General features: G+C 56.5%; 1 protein-coding gene across 3 annotated transcripts; it reads left to right on the top strand.

Annotated features, from left to right (window-relative positions):
* Positions 1-4826: 4826 nt before the first annotated feature.
* LOC132249299 (zinc finger protein 239-like) lies at positions 4827-8753 on the top strand. Of its 3 annotated transcripts, none has more exons than XR_009460708.1 (2): positions 4827-4947; positions 6154-6348. XR_009460708.1 is itself a non-coding variant. In XM_059724001.1 (2 exons), exons 1-2 carry the CDS (start codon positions 4914-4916, stop codon positions 7963-7965), a joined length of 1179 nt encoding a protein of 392 aa, XP_059579984.1. In that variant the 5' UTR covers positions 4827-4913; the 3' UTR covers positions 7966-8753. The 3 variants fall into 3 exon arrangements, 1 of the variants encoding a protein (XP_059579984.1); XR_009460710.1 differs by having other exon boundaries at positions 6151-6348; XM_059724001.1 differs by lacking the exon at positions 6154-6348 and adding an exon at positions 6821-8753.
* The last annotated feature ends 6855 nt before the right edge of the window (positions 8754-15608 follow it).

Genomic DNA, 15608 nt, shown 5'->3' with positions numbered 1-15608 from the left:
GCTGCAGGAACAAGCGTTACAGCATCAGTGTCTCCTGCCCCCGCTGCCCTGTCTGTACTCGCTCTACTACAAGTATTTGCACCTTAGCCACGGATGCAGCTGTGGACATAGGAGCTCGTGTGTCGGCCTCAGCCCAGCTCAACACGCTCCATTTCCTCGGCCCTTGGAGGCAGCCCAGGCAGCACATTTAGAGGCAGGGAGCCCAGCTCCAGGGACTCTGCCCAGGCCTTCCCGTGCCAGCACCCCTGGCTCTCTGCACCCGGGAGTGCGCGCCTGCTAATGCAGCCTGGGGGGTTTGCAACTGTCACCAGAGACGTCTCACTCTTCAGGTCTCTGCTCCCCAAACTCTTGACAGCACCCCGGCTCCTCCTGGGCTCTGCCCCAGCTGCACTCCCACCCCCACCTCCAGCTGGTGCCCTGCTCACCTCCATGCTCTGCCCCTGCTTCGCCGGCCTGCCCTGCCCCTCTTGCAGCTGGCCCGGCCCAGGTGTCAGGGAGCCGCTCTGTCCCCGTCTCCCTGGGGAGGGTCTCTGCGGCTCCAGGTTCACAGGCCCTTCCTCTGGAGGCTGCTGATCCGCTCGGCTCAGGGTCCCAGCACCTGCGGGTGGAAGAGAATGCACAGGTGAGCCCTGGGGTGGGGGCAGGGGAAAGCCCTGCTCGTCCCCTGGACTGGCCTGGGGTGAAGGGAGCTGGAGGCTGCAGTGCGTGGAAGAGGGGGGAGAAGGGAGACTCATCGTCCCACTGCTCTTCCTAACAGACCTCCACAGGCACGAGGCTGGAGATGAGCCCAGCGCCGGTGGAGATCACAGCGCCGTGTCCGAGCCGGCAGGGACATCGCTGCTGGGGGAGATGCCGCCGCGATGTTGGTGCTGTGTCACATCCACATTTTCAGGGGGGAAGCGGGGAAACGCACAGCACGGACATGTGAAATGCTGCCGGGGCACCGGGAGAACAACAGCCCGGACGTGTCGGAGCACAGACCCGCCGAGCAGCTCTGGCAGAGATCTGGGGACGCGCCCGGCCTGGGGCACTTACTTGAGAAGCGTCCACGTGCCGACAGCGCCCAGGTCTGCCTGTCCCGGGGCTGCAGCAGGACAGAGGCCTGGGGGAATGTAAGGAGTGACCTAGAAAGCACTACCCGAAGACGAAGCAGAAGAGAATGCTATGTGACGAATGCCCATCTGCAATGATAAGGAGCAGACAGTCCTAGATAAAGGGGGCTTGAAAACAAAAAGAAAAAACAGGGAACTGGGTTAAAAGGGCTCATTAGAATACTAAAAATCACGCCCCTGGGTGGGGAAGAAGTATGCTAATGAAACACACATGTATGCAAATGAGATACATGGCTAAAACACAGGTATAGAGACACGCTCAGTAAAGAACTTCTTGCGTCACTCATAACCAATCAGCAAACAAGTATGCTTATGAAGGCTCAAAAACTCCTGTATAAGAGATGCTTAGATTAGTGATCTGGTGTGCTTGTGCGAGCGGAATAATTTCACGTAACCTTTTATTGCTAGCAGTAAACCTTTGTACTTTCACCCCTGGTATCTTTATTGGCCTTTGCATACCGGGCACAATCCCAGACTCGAGCTGGGGCACGACAGGGGGACGGCACCGGCACCGGCACCGACCGGCTGGAAGTCACGGGGACTCCCACATCCCCTCCCCTGCACCAGCCGCAGCGCAAGGGGGACAAGGAGGCCTGCACCGGCCTCGCATTGGTGGATATTATTACAACACGGATCGTTAGCACAGCAATGACATCACCGACTGTGACCGCGGCCGCACGGCAAGAGCCAACAGCCGTAGAGCGTGAGTGTGCGGGGAGCTGCGAGGAAGACGCGGGACCGCGACCCGCCAGACAGACCACAGCCCGTCCCAGCCGCGCCGCGGGGCTTTTCCATCTCGTGGCCCGTCCCGGGCAGCAGCCGGCGCTCGAGGCTCCCCCCGAGGCGGGACAGCCGCCCAGGCCTGCCCCCGACCCCTCGCCTGCGCCCGGCTCCGGGGGCTCGCTGGCTCGCTGCCCCCGCCCCCCCGCCCGTGCAGCACGTGCTGTGTGCCCCGCCCCGCCCTCTACTTGTGGGGGGCACTCGTGCTCTCTGGGGCCCGTGGGACCTCGCGCACCGAGCAGGCGGGCAAGGACCTGGCTCCGGGCGGGGCGGGGGCCCCTCTTTGGGACACGGGGCAGCTCGTGCTCCGGCCCGGGCGCTTCCCCACCGCCCGCCCGCGGCCCCGCCTCGCCCCTCACACGCACGGGGGCCCGGGGACGGATCCACGTGTCCCGGGGGGGGGCGTGCAGCGCTCTCCCCGTGGGGGAGGCTCATCGGAGGGTAGGGTGGGGCGGGTCTCGCTGTCCGCACACGCGTGCACGGCGCTCCTGCGGGGGGCGGGGCCCCGGCTCTTCCCAGGGCGCTTTGCGGCCGGGGCGGGGCTAGGTCTCCTTCCTCCCGCCAGGAGCAGACGGCAGAGCGGCCGGCTCGTGTCCGATTTGCATATGCAAATCCGACCCGTGCAACGATTGGAGGAAGGGGCAGAGCCCCGCCCCCGGCAGCAGGACGCGGCGGCGGGCGGGAGGGGCCGGGTCCGCGTGCGCTTCCGCCGCAGCCGCTCGTCCCGGCCGGGGCCGCCCCGGGCTGTGGGGGGGGCGGGCCCCGCGCGGGGGGGGGCACCTGGGGTCCCGGCCTTGTCCTCGCGGCGCCGCCACGGTCCCAGCCGGGTGCGAGGTCGGACCCAAAGCTGGAGCCCGTGGCAGCCGTGGGCTTCCCCTTCCCGGCGGGAGCTGCAGGAGCAGGACCCAGGAGGGGCTGAGGGTGCAGAAGTGCCTCGTGTCGTCCAGACCGGAAACCTTGCTTTTCGTTTTCAGGCTGGCAGAGTTGCAGCCTGTAAGACTGCTTGGGGCTCCCCCGGCCCAACACACCCATTGCCTGCCCCACAGCCTGGGGTGCTGGGCCCTGGGGGTGGGGGGCAGCGGGTTGGGAGTGAGGGGCACTGGGTCGGGACTGGCCATGGATGTGTACAAATGGGTCCTGACACACAAAGGGTTGAGAACCCCTGAAATGGGACATTTTAAGAACTGAGGCACCAGGGAAGAGCCCCTCTGGGTACGCCGTGACAGCCAGCCAGCACCAGGGAGCCCGGGGCAGCGGTCTCTACAGCTGAGCCCAGCAAGGCCTCTCCCGCTGCCTAGGACTGGGGAGCACAGAGGGTCTCTGCAGCCGATGCCAGCAGGGTCCCCCCAGCCCATCAGTTTGGCAGGAGTGAGCTGCACACCTGGCTGCTGATTATGTGTGTTAGTGTGAGGGGAGGCAGAAGCCGGGATGGATTTGCAGCTTACAAATGACCTGAATCAAAGGCGCAGCACAGGTTTTTTCAATTCCACACTCATTTGATGGGTTTGAATTGAAGGGTATGCACAGACCAGACTATTAAATAGAGAGAGTCTTTTGCATACCAAGTGAAGAAGGGCAGCGTGGTGGGAAGGGGGACAGTGCTGGGAGAGGGGATGCAAGCCAAGACCCCCCCACACAAAGGGGACAGAGCAGCTAATCCAGTTAATCGGAGAAGACTGCACAATCCCTGTGTGGACCGTGCATAACACAACCCAGCCTGCATTTGATTTCTGGTTGCACAACTCCATGTTCAGGTTTGTGTTGCAGTGTTGGGTGTAAGGACAGCTGCTCTGAGGCCAGCACTGGGAAGTCCAGGGAGGTGAAAGTGTCCTGCCACAAGCCTTTGTCTCTTCCTGGACCAGATGTTGGAGCGGGGTTGATTCAGTCTTTCCTGGAGGGATTGCACCATCTGGCAGTGTAGACAGCAGCGGGGCACTGTAAGCAGGGGATGCCCTATAAGAACAGTAGGGGCCCAGGTGGATGACCCTCTGATGCCACGATCCATGTTGTGTGGCTCAGTGACGATGTGGTGTGCATTGAGGAGGGAGCAGTGTTTGCATCAGGCTCCGTTGCAAGGCCTGGTGTCTTGGTGAGAATGGGCTGCGTGGTAGCCAGGACATGTCCGTGCCCCATAGGACACTGAATTGGCCCTCCTTTACCAGGAGGAGGTGGAGGTCATTAATGGTGTGTCCTGGCTGATGAGGACTCAGTGGGGCCAGGCAGGGAAGGTAGATGCTGCTGCTGCGATCCAAGCACCGCCATGGTGATTCACCCCCTGCCCACGCAGCAGCAGCGGGAAGCACAAGTCTGTGCCACAACCCCCGCTGTGGGCAAGGGCTCCTCGCCATGGTGGCACTCGGCTCGTGACACCACCACCAAGCTGTCCCACCCTGCTCTGTCCTGCCACGCCGCGTCCTGCTCTCTGCCATGGAGGCCTCAGGAGGCGGGCAGCAGGACCGGGAGCCTGAGCCCGCAGCTGGCAGCCCTCCCTACCACCCCGTGGGCTGTGCTGCACTAGTCAGCACCTCCCTCAGGCTGCAGCCACGGCCAGGGTGCCGCGGAGCAGGCAGGGCTGGGCTGGGCAGAGTGCTGTGGGTGAGGACTGAGGGGACCAGCAGTGCCAGCAGGGCTGTACATAGGGAGCGAGTCCGCAGCAGGGCCAGGGGTCTATGGGGGGAGTGTGGGGCAGCAGGAGGGCTGGGAGACTATGGGTTGGGAGCAATTTTTTTTTCTTTTATGAGAGAACTTGCAGTTTTCAAACAGACAAAACCAGGATCCCTGCATGTCACGTGTCAGCTGAGTAGCGTACCCCTGTCTGTCCTGGCTAAGCGTGCAAAGGGCTGTAGTGCAGAGTGAGTGCAGACAGGGCCGTGGGGGCTGGGGGCAGCGGGGCAGGAGACACTGATGCTGTAACGCTTGTGCCTGCAGCTGCGGGAGGTGTTTCAGGACGTGGCAGTGTATTTCATACAGGAGGAGTGAGAGCTGCTGGAAGAGGAGGACAAGGGGCTTTACCGGGACCAGATGCTGAGGAACTACCAAGCCCTCGTTTCCCTGGGTAAAGCTCTGGTTCTTGCTTTGCCCTCGAGCCATGTGAGCTCTGCAGTGTTGTTGTCATCTTCATAGTTTCATAGCTGGTCGGGTCGGAAGGGTCCTAAGCAGATCATCAAGTCCGACTTTCCCGCCCATGCCAGGGGGGATGCTGGGATAACACGACCCCGGCTAGGCGATTGCCTAGCCTTCTTTCGAAGGCCCTGAGGGTAGGAGCGAGCACCACTTCCCTTGGAAGTTGGTTCCAGCTCCTCGCCGCCCTGACAGTGAAGTAGCGCCTCCCAATGTCTAGCTTGAATCTACTCTGTCAGCTTATGGCTGTTGTTCCTTCTTACCCCGGTAGTGCTCGGGGGAACAGGGACTCTTCCATGGCCTGCTGGTCCCCCTTGGCAAGTTTATAGGCATCCAGCAGATCCCGTCTCAGCCTTCTCTTGTGGAGGCTGAACAGGTTCAGGTCCCGTCGCCTCTCTTCGTAGGGCCTGCCCTCCTGCCCCCGATCATGTGAATGGCCTCCTCTGGACCCTCTCCATGCTGTCCACATCCCTCCTGAAGTGCGGCGCCCTGAACTAGATGCAATACTCCAACTGTGGCCTGACCGTGTCCCCACACTGTCGACCCATGTTCATTTTGGCATCAATACTGACTCCAAGATCCTTTTCTGCCTTCTTCCTGGTATTAACACTTTCATCCTCATGAACGTTTGGGCGGGGGATTAAATCCCTTTGCTCCCCACTGCTCTGTTCATGAACAGACCTCTCAGACCTCATACTTGTATATATTCCTCCTTCATTTTATCCAGCTGCCTTCCCTGGAGTCTTTCCCCTTAATAACATGATTTCCCTTTGCCTTCTCACAATGATCATATCATTTGCCATTCATTGTGCCTCAAAATGCACTAACAGCCATTCCTTGGGCAGTTATTCTGATTTCTTCCCTCTCCTCCTAGTGTGTCCTGTTGAAACTCATTTCCACTCATATGCCTGGAATTGCACTGGTGTTTGCTTTCCTATGACCATATGTCCAGTACCTGGATGAAATGGACCATCCTCTTCCCCCTGCTATGCCTTCCCTTTCATCCTAAATGTCCATTCTCCCTTGTCCTTCAAGTCCTTAGTATAATCCTTGAGTTCATTGCCTCCATTCATCAAATTTCAATTACTTATTCTGAATACAGTACCAGTGAATAAACTCTCTTTAACCACTGCCCAAGCAGGATATCGAGGTCCCACACCTGACTTGATCTGCCGCATCCAGCGAGAACAGGTCGAGCTCTGGGTCTGTGATAATGTGTACTGTGGGGCAATCTTGAGGCCGGAGGACCTGCTGTCAGGTGAGTTGTGGCTGTCCCCTCCACCCAGCTCCCCTATCAAAAATGCGTTGTGCCCAGGGTGAAAGGGAGCCTGGAAACTGGAGACCTGTCCTGCGCTGCCATTTCAGGGTGCTGACCTCAAATAGCTTGTGCTGTCACGTGTGCAGACAGGTGTTGTTCCATGCCCTGAAATTCAAAGAGTCAGTAGTCTTTTTGCCAAAGACCCCCAAGGATTGACATGGCCCCTTGCCCATTTAGTATCAGGTAAAGTTTAATGGTAATTAAATAGTAAATTAATAGGGCCTGAGATGATGGGGCTGAGAGCTGGGCCAGAAACCCTTGTGAGTGTGCAGCTTAACCCCACCGAGTAGGGAAGATGAAACTGGCACAGGGACCTGGCACTGCCTCACCGCCGGCACTTGGGCCTTTGGCAGAAATACCTAGTTTTCTAGAGAAAACACAAGTGCCAAGTCCTGTCCTGCTCTGAGGCCCATCCCAGCACAGGGAATAGCAGTGCTTGCCCCTTGGCAGCAGTGCAGGGACTAATCTGGTGTTTCTTCCTCCCATGCAGGACATGCCTGGTTGCTGAGCAGAACCAAGGAGCAGGGTCCTGAGGAAGGGCTTGGAAAGCTGGAGCCAGCATGGGCTTCCCTGGGGAGTATGGGTGAGGTGGATTCCCTGAGCCCAGCGAAGGACCAGTGGCACAAGGGCCAGGGGATGCCCCAAAAGCAGGAGAATGTAGCAGTTAACGAAGTCCCATCTGTAGTTGGGCGTTGGAGTGAAGAAGGGGAACAAGCCCGAAACAGCCCAAGGTGCAGGGATGAATATGTCATGCTGAGACACCAGAAGAGAACGAAAGGAAAGGCGCACTGGAGAGAGACACTGCATGCAAACCAGGGCAGTGTGGAGGAGCTGGTAGTGAGGCAGGAGCTTGCTACCAAGCCCAGGGCGAGAGGCCACTCCTGCCCTCAGTGCAGGAAAAGCTTTAGTTGCCCCTCGCGCCTGGCTCTGCACAAGATAAGACATGCTAGGAAGAAGCCCCATGTATGTGCCACGTGTGGGAAGCGCTTCACCTGCCTCTCGACCCTGGCTGCTCACCACCAGGTCCATTCTGGACAGCTCCCCCACCGCTTCACCAAAAGGGGGAAGAGCTTTGTGCGCAGCTTGGAGCTGCTCAAAAAACAACATGTGCACAGGAAGAAGCGTCAGTACTGCTGTGTCACATATGGTAAGACCTTCACCCATTTCTTCTCCCTGGTTCAGCACCGTCGGATGCACTTGGGGAGGAAGACGCACCGCTGCAACAAGTGCAGGAAGAACTTCATCAGCTGGCAAAAGTTGTCCCAGCACCGGTGTGTGCAGAAGAGGCAGCAACCACACTGCTGCACAAAGTGTGGGATGAGCTTCAGGCAGCCCTGCAGCCTGGCCAGGCACAGGTGCATGCACACACGGGAGAAGCCACATCGTTGTTCTGTGTGTGGGAAGAGTTTTGCTCAGTCCTCCACCCTTACCCTGCACCAGGCCCTCCACACAGGGGAGAAGCCACATCGCTGTTCTGAGTGTGGCAAGAGTTTCACCCAATCCTCCCACCTGACCCGACACCAGCTCATCCACACAGGGGAGAAGCCACATCAGTGCTCTGAGTATTGGAAAAACTTCCCCCATCTCTCCCACCTGTCCCAGTATCAGCACATCCACACCCAGAAGCATCTCTAATTCTGCCAGCCGTGCAGGAAGCCCTGGGAGATGTCTGTCTGCTCAGCACCCACCAGTGGTGCATTCAGACAAGCACCCCCATGCTGGTGACCTGAACAAAGAGTTCCCCCAGGCTTTGTCCCTTGTAGGGCACAGTGGGAGTCCAGAACCCAGACACTCACCCGCAAGTTTTGATTGTGGGGAAAGGGTAAGAAGAAACACCTCAGGCAGAGATCAGCCCCAACGAAGGGGAGATGAGATTTTTTTTTTTTGTAAAAATATATTTCTCTCTCTCTATATGGTTATATGTATCTAAACCGATCCTGTTACAAAAAAAAAAAACCCTGCACCCTTGCACCCACACTCCTGTGCACCTGCGCACCCGTACAAAGGCCCGCTGGCCACCCGTACCCATTACAATGTCAAGCCACGCACACAACACACAAAATGCACCCAGTCCTTTCTGGTCTCTCCAACCAGCCCTCCCTTCACACCTACTCATGCCCCGTTTCTGGGGTCAGGTACTCTGCTCAACTGGTCTCTTCTTCATTGTCACTCCAGCTTCCACTGGAAGACCCGCTGCTGCTGCTGTTGTCACTGTGGCTGTCCTCCATACCACTTGTCTGGTCCTCTTCTCCGCTGCCGTCGCTCTCTTCTTTTGTTGGTGGGGGTTGTATGGTCCTGAGCCACGTTTCCCTGTGCCAGATAGTGTTTGCTGCGTCTTCTCCATGTGATGAGGAGATGATCTTTGTATCAGGCTTGGAGCCTATGCATTCCCCATCATGAATTAAAAGCAGATAGTAGTCCCAGGGGAAGAAGTGCCTTAATGATAGGGTGACCTCCCCCAGACCGCTGTCTTCAAATGACACCCAGGGACTTTCCTTGGCTGCCTCCCAGCTTTCTCCTTCCTCCTGGTCCAGGGCTTCTGGCATATGAGCCCCTGAGTTGCAGGGAGGAGTTCATTTATGGCTGAGGAAGAATTCCCTACCCTCCTCCCTGACCTCGCCTTTCCTCACCAGCACATCAGCCCTCTCCCAGACCTGCCCATGCCCAGTGGGGTCTGCCAGGAGCTGCTACTGCCACCCTATTAGCCTTTCTTATCTCTTGCTTTTCAGCCTCTGCAGACCTGTGCAGCACTTGGTACCTGCTCTTTGTTAGACCCTGCGTCTATGCGATGCCCAACAAGTAGGGAGGAAATGGATCGATGCATGCATTGCTCGTCAACAGCTTTATTCCAAGTGGAGACATCTTTGGGCCAGCTTCAACAAATTAGGGAGCTGCAGTGAACATTATCTCTTTTCATATTTATATACCTTGGTTTTTACTCATTAACATTTACCCCACCTTTGCTCCACCCTTAGTCCTTCCCATCTTAAGCTCCACCTTTGTCTACTGCTTACTTTATTAGCACGCAGTTGCCTTTGCACATCACTCATTTACATGTCTTTTTGCTATGAGCGCATGCTAAAAACCCTGACCTCTGCTTCTCTCCATCACTTGAAGTTTCTTGCTGATGTCTTCACCATCTCCAAGGTCTTGCTTGTGCTTTATCTCCTCATGATAGCTAGAGGTCTACATCTTGTTTCTTGTACACAGTGAGCTATATATTGTACAACAGTACTCTACTGTTAGAAAAATGCTTACCTAAGTGTCTTGCAGTGTTACTTTTAACATACCATTCAGCTTTTTGGTCAGCAGCTCTGCTAAGCCTTTTATTCAGCTGCAAATCCAATGCTCCCCAAGATCCAAATACTGTCACCCTGACACTCTTCCCTCCCTCCCTTTTTTGCATTCTCTCATGACATCCCTGCTAGCAAAGCCCCTGAAGTGAACATGGTACCTTGTGGTTGTTGTCTGTGTCCTCTGCAGAACTGTGCTGTGGGAATCCTCAACCCTTTCCAGGGCAGATCTCTCTCTCACTTCCCAGACCCTTGTCTTTCAGAAGATTCACTGTTGTGCAGAGCTTGTTGCGAAGCCTCAGGAGCAGGAGTTGGTCCCACTCAGGGCTTCACTCCCCTGTCCCGCTGTGCAGCCAGGACCCTGCCGTGTTGAATGAACCCTGGGCAGGAGGCAGTAGAGTCCCTTACGTGAGTGCAGTGTGGTTGGAGGGGTGAAGGAGGTGCAGCTGGTGGCAGGTCCTCTCTCCCCTCTGGAAGTATAAAAATATTCTCCTGGTGAAGTGCAGCACATTGTAATCTCCCACTCAGAGTACTGAGGCCTTCCTGAAAGTGACACAGCCATTTGACTCCATCATAATCCTTGGGACATATACTGCTGCACAGATGCCCAAATCACCCCCGTATCCCTCAGGTAACTGCCCCCTGGCAGGGAGTGTGGCCCTACCACTGCTTCCCCCAGAGAGGGAGTATTGCAGGGAGGGGAGACCTCCCTCCCTGGGAGTCGCTGAGCCGTTCCAGCGTGTGGAAGGCAGGGGAGCATGTTCACACAGAGGTAGCTGGGCTGCACACATGGGCTTCTGCTGAGATAGGTGCTTGTGGCTCCTCCGAAGGCACATGAGCAAGGCGGGCATGAGCCAGAGACCCTAGAACCAGATGCTGTGGGCAGAGGTGAGAGACAAGAGCCCACATAGCCGAGCCTTTCCACTGGAGAAAGTTGCAGGACTCTGTTCTCCTGGGACAGGAGCAGGACATGAGACTACTGTGCAGGCCTGGCTATGAGTAAAGGCATCAGTGGGGAGCAAAGCCTTTGGCAGAGGGGCTGGGGTGGGACGTGGGGAGGCTGCTGAAGTGCCTGGTGTTGCTGCCACTGCCCATGAGTGCCCTTGCCAGCTCCCTTGGATGGAGAGAGCAGGAGGGTGCTGAGGGCAGCTGGGCACAGGGAGACTGGAGGGCAAGAGGAGTGGTGCAGTGACTAAGGGAAGCCCTCCCCTCCTTTGGCCAATGGATGGCAGATCCCTTCTTAGAGCTACATCCCCGCTGTTTTCTCCTCTGTGCTGTCCCTCCTTGACTCCTTCATGACCTGCTCTGTCCTCTGGAACATCATCTATATGGCAGTGGGTTTTTTGGGTTTTTTTTTTTTCCTTAAAAACATTTTATTAGAAAACCAGACTGCAACAAAGGGCTCAAAACGACCTGCAGGGGAAGCGCTGTGACCACGTAGGCGGGCTACCCAGGGCAGGGGAGACATCTTGATCCTGAATGTGAGCCCCGCCCTTTTGCTTGAGGCGGAGCAATGGGGGAGGTGGAGAGGAGAAAGGTGCTGAGTTTAAAGGAAGAGGCAGCACGCAGGCGAGCGATGATTATGGAGCGCTTTGGAGCAGCGAGCGAATCATCTAAGGCCTTGAATACCAGCATGAAGACAGTGATTGGTGAGATGGCAGAGGGCGTGGCGGAGGAGGAGGTCGGGGAGTGGGCTACGATTGGCTGAAGAGGCAAAGTGTTGCCTTTGGAGAAGGGGAAGAGTGGTGGCACTGCCGTACCGGAAGTTTCTGGAGAGGGGGCGGCCCCAAGGCAGGAAGAGAGGCGGAGCTATGCAGGGAACAGGGATCCTGCGGGGATGTTTCTGGAACCTTCCTATCCTTTGTGGGGAAAAGGAGACCCACGGAGAACAGTGAAACTGCATGTTAAAGCCACCCTGAATCCCGAGGGAGTGAAGGGGCAGACCACTATGTTGAGAGCAGACTTTATGAACAAGATTCGGTTTGAGGAGTTGCAAGTGAACTCGAGAGACTTAAGTTGCGTGGTGGCTTTTGATAATTTCCGCCACTGGAACATTACTTTCTGGAGGAGAGAGGCGTACTCTGCCTTCTGGGCTCGGTACGCTGAAGTGGCAGACAAGGAGGAATTGCAGGGGCTGCGTTTTGAAACTGGTCAAAAGTACCGGGAGAGGGCATTATATATCAAGATGTATTCAGATGAGCTAGAGCAGGAAGATATGAGAAGGTGGCTGGAGGGGCGGGTTGACAAGATCCTGGATATCCAGCGTGTCCTGGACCAGTGGCAGATCTGGACCGGGGCATGGAAAGCCAGAGTGGTCCTAGAAGAAGATCTGAGACACCCCGGTGAGGTGAGGCACCTGCCCTCCCTAGTGTCCATAGGGGCCAACCGCGGATATGTGACGTACCACGGCCAGCCGAAGCTGTGTAGCAGGTGCGGCGTGGAGGGCCACATAGCTGCCTTCTGTAGTCTGACGGTTTGCTACAGGTATGGCGGCATGGGGCACCGGGCCAAAGCCTGTAAGGAAAAAGTGGAGTGCACCTTGTGTGGAGGTGAGGGGCACCTGCAGCGCCAATGCCCCCTGTCCTACGCCAACAAGGCACGAGAGTCTCACGCAACAGGGGAGAGGAGCGGAGAAACTCTGGGAGACGAGGAGACCAACATTTTAGACACAGGCACCCGCATAGTCGAGGAAACACCAGAGGTGGAGCGGAGAAGCGACGTGATCGAGACAGCCAGCCAACTCACCGTGTCAGAAGAAGAGCAAGAGATGGAAGAAGAGCAGAGCGAGGGAGAGGGTGAGGAGACACAAATATCTGAGCCAGCAGACATGGACCTGGAACTGGCTGGGGATCAGGGGAAAGAGGCTTCTTCGGTGAAAAGAAAGAAGAAACGGAGTGCAAAGCCAAAGAACAAGCGGCTAGAGGTGGAAAGGGGAAAGGTCCAGGAGACAGAAGGAGGAATGCTGGAAACAGCAGTGGGAACGAGCAGGAAGATGCCTGTGAAGGAACAAAAGGTTGAGGAAGGGGAAGGGGAGGAAAGTGGTAGTTACCTGAGCCCCTCTGAGATTGACCTTTTGGTCAGGACTACAGGGATGCAGAAAGGTGGCGGAGACACCTCAGATTTAAATAGCAACATGGACGACATCTGATGCAGGGTTTACTCTTCTGGAAAACAGCCTGGATGGCATTGAACGTGGCATATTTAAATGTGTGAAATTTATACGGGAAGCAGAGATGGGAAACAATGTCAAAAACCTTAAGGGACCTGCACACACAAGTGTTGTGCTTGCAAGCTTGCGGGATCCCATGGGGGAGGAATTATAAATATTTGGAAGAGCAATGGGGGGTTGGACCATCGTGGTGTGGGGGTTCAAATGAGAACAAATCAGCGGGAGTGGGAATGCTGGCAAGGGAAGGCGGTTGGAAAATCAAAGGCCAGCAGGCCTTTGAAGAGGGGAGACTACAGAAAGCAGTGGTGGAGGTGGAGGGCGAGGATGTGACTGTGTACGATGTCTACGCCCCAGCCGAGGATGCGGAGCAGATGGCCTTTTTGCATAAATTGAGGATATGTGTGGGGGGGTGGAGGACTGCGGATTGTGCTGGGGGATTTTAATTGCATTGTTGAGGAGGGTGGGCGGATTGGGATGGGGCAGGGAGTCAGGATGGGTAGTACGGGGAAGTGGCTGTGGGGGTGGATTAAAGACGAGGGGCTCCAGGACATTTGGGAAGGGTCAGGGGTGTTTACTAGAGTGGATCCGGGAGGACGGGGGCAATCGAGGATCGATTTTGTGCTGGTGTCGGAAGGGTTGGAGAGCCGCAGGAAGCGACTGATCGACGTGAGTTTCTCAGATCATCGCGTGCTGTGGGTAGAGGTGGGCATTGGGCAGGGGCTCAAGCAAGGGAAAGGAGTCTGGAAACTAAATGCCTGGTTATTGGACAATCCCCAGGAATGCATTGCCTTTGAAAGGGCATATCGCCAGTGGCAAAACTTGCAACCCTTTTTCCCAACCCGGTGGGACTGGTGGGTCGAAATTAAGGGGCGCGTGCGAGAGTGGTTCGATGGCGTGCGGAGGAGAAAGGCACGATGGAAAAAGGAGGAGCTGGCATGCTTGCAAGGAGAAGTTCAAAGATTGTGGGAAGAGTTGAAGAAGGGGGAAGCAGTGAAGAGAGAATGGGAAAGGGCGAGGGAGGGGGTGAAAAAGTGGTTCCGGACCAGGATGAAAGAACGGATGTTCCTGGCCAGGGCGCAGTGGGTGGACGAGGGGGAGGAATGGGGCAGGTTCTTCGCTTTACTAGTGAAAAGCAAAAAGCGGGTGATGGAGGCACTTTGCATGCCCGAAGGAGGAAGGGTGGAGGACGTGGAAGGGGTCTTGCGGGAGGTGACTGGATATTACGAGGATTTGTTTCATAGGAAAGCGGTGAGGCAGGAACAAGTGGAGGGACTGGTGGGGAGTTTGGAAAGAAAGGTGGGGGAGGAAGGGAGGGAGAGTCTGAGAAAGGAATTGGCGGAACGTGAAATGCTGGGCGTCCTGAGAACGATGCCACTAAAGAAGACACCGGGAGGAGACGGGATCCCGGTGGAGCTCTACAGGAAGTTTTGGGACTTAGCGAAGGGGGATCTCTTGACCCTTTTTAAGGAATTTATGGCGCGGGGTCAGGTAGGGGAGGGTTTTGCCCTGGGTGTCGTGGTCCTGATTTACAAGAAAGGGGGACGGGAGCACATTAAGAACTGGAGGCCAATCACCTTGTTGAATGCTGATTATAAATTATTCTCTAAGATCCTAGCGGCGAGGTTGGGGGCGGTGTTACTGAGGTGCTGGGTGAGGAACAGATGTGCACAGTGTGGGGGCGGCAAACGACACAAGCACTCTGGGTGCTTCGGGACACGCTGTCGTATGTCGCAGAACGAATGTGTAACACGCTAGTGGCGAGCCTTGACTTGCAAAAGGCATACGACAGCATTGGACATGAGTTTTTGTTTCGGGTCCTGGAAGAGATGGGGACGACGGGAGAATTTGTGGGGCGGGTGTGGGCACTTTATGGAATGGCTACGAGCACGGTGCTGGTGAGGGGCTTCCTGGGGGAAGCCTTTGCAGTGGACTCAGGGGTGAGACAGGGGTGCCCGCTGTGGCCGGGGCTCTTTGTCTGCACCATCGAGCCTCTGGCACAACGGATCAGGGGGATAGGGTGATTAGCAGGGTGAAAGTGCCGAGGGGAGGGGAATTGAAAGTCCTCCTACACATGGATGATGTGACGTGTAGTGAGGGACGAGGTGTCCCTGGGAAGAGCCTTGAAGCACGTAGACGAATTTGGGGAGGCATCCGGAGCGAGGCTGAATGTGTACAAGAGCGTAGTGCTTGCGGTAGGGAATTGGGGGGAATTGAGAAACCTTGGGCTACGGGTGGAAAGAGAGGAACTGAAGATGCTTGGCTTCTGGATGGATATCCAGGGGAAAGGGAAACGGGCGTGGGAAGTGTTGGAGGGGAGAGTGAAACAGACGGTGGGGTTTGTGGAGCACACGGGGGTTATCATCGAGGGGGAAGGTGCAAGTGCTTAAACAGTGCTTGCTGCCGCTAATCCTGTACACGGCGATGGTGTACCCCCCATCCTGGCGACAGGCCCGGCGGGTCCAGCTGGCCTTGTGCCTTTTCTTTTGGTGGGGGGAGACAGAGGAAGTGGCTAGGACAGAGATATATAAGGATGAGGGGTTGGGGGGATGGGGCTTCCCCAACATAGAGACCTTTGTTTACGTGCACTTTTTGAAGCTGGTGGTGAGGGAAGCGAGGGGAGCAGCGGGCACCATGACCAATTTCTGCAGGTTCTGGGGGGGAAGCTCCTGAGAAGGCTGGGCCTGTTCAGGAGTGCGTGGCAGGGAGCGTGGGCTTGGCAGATGTCATTGCCCTACACCCGACTTGGAGCCTTTGTTGCACAAGAAGGATTGGAGGGGTTAGGGATCGAGGGGCTGGGAGATGCAAAAAAGGTCTTT

The sequence above is a fragment of the Alligator mississippiensis genome, chromosome 1 (genome assembly GCF_030867095.1).
Source record: "Alligator mississippiensis isolate rAllMis1 chromosome 1, rAllMis1, whole genome shotgun sequence".
Lineage (NCBI taxonomy): Eukaryota > Metazoa > Chordata > Crocodylia > Alligatoridae > Alligator > Alligator mississippiensis.
The sequence above is the reverse complement of the archived record's forward strand: the minus strand, read 5'-3'. Positions and strand labels throughout refer to the sequence as shown.

Coding starts and splice junctions, on each gene's coding strand:
- LOC132249299 (XM_059724001.1), top strand. CDS start 4,914: ATGCTGAGGAACTACCAAGCCCTCGTTTCCCTGG. Junction 4,948..6,820: donor CCAAGCCCTCGTTTCCCTGG/GTAAAGCTCTGG, acceptor CCTCCCATGCAG/GACATGCCTGGTTGCTGAGC.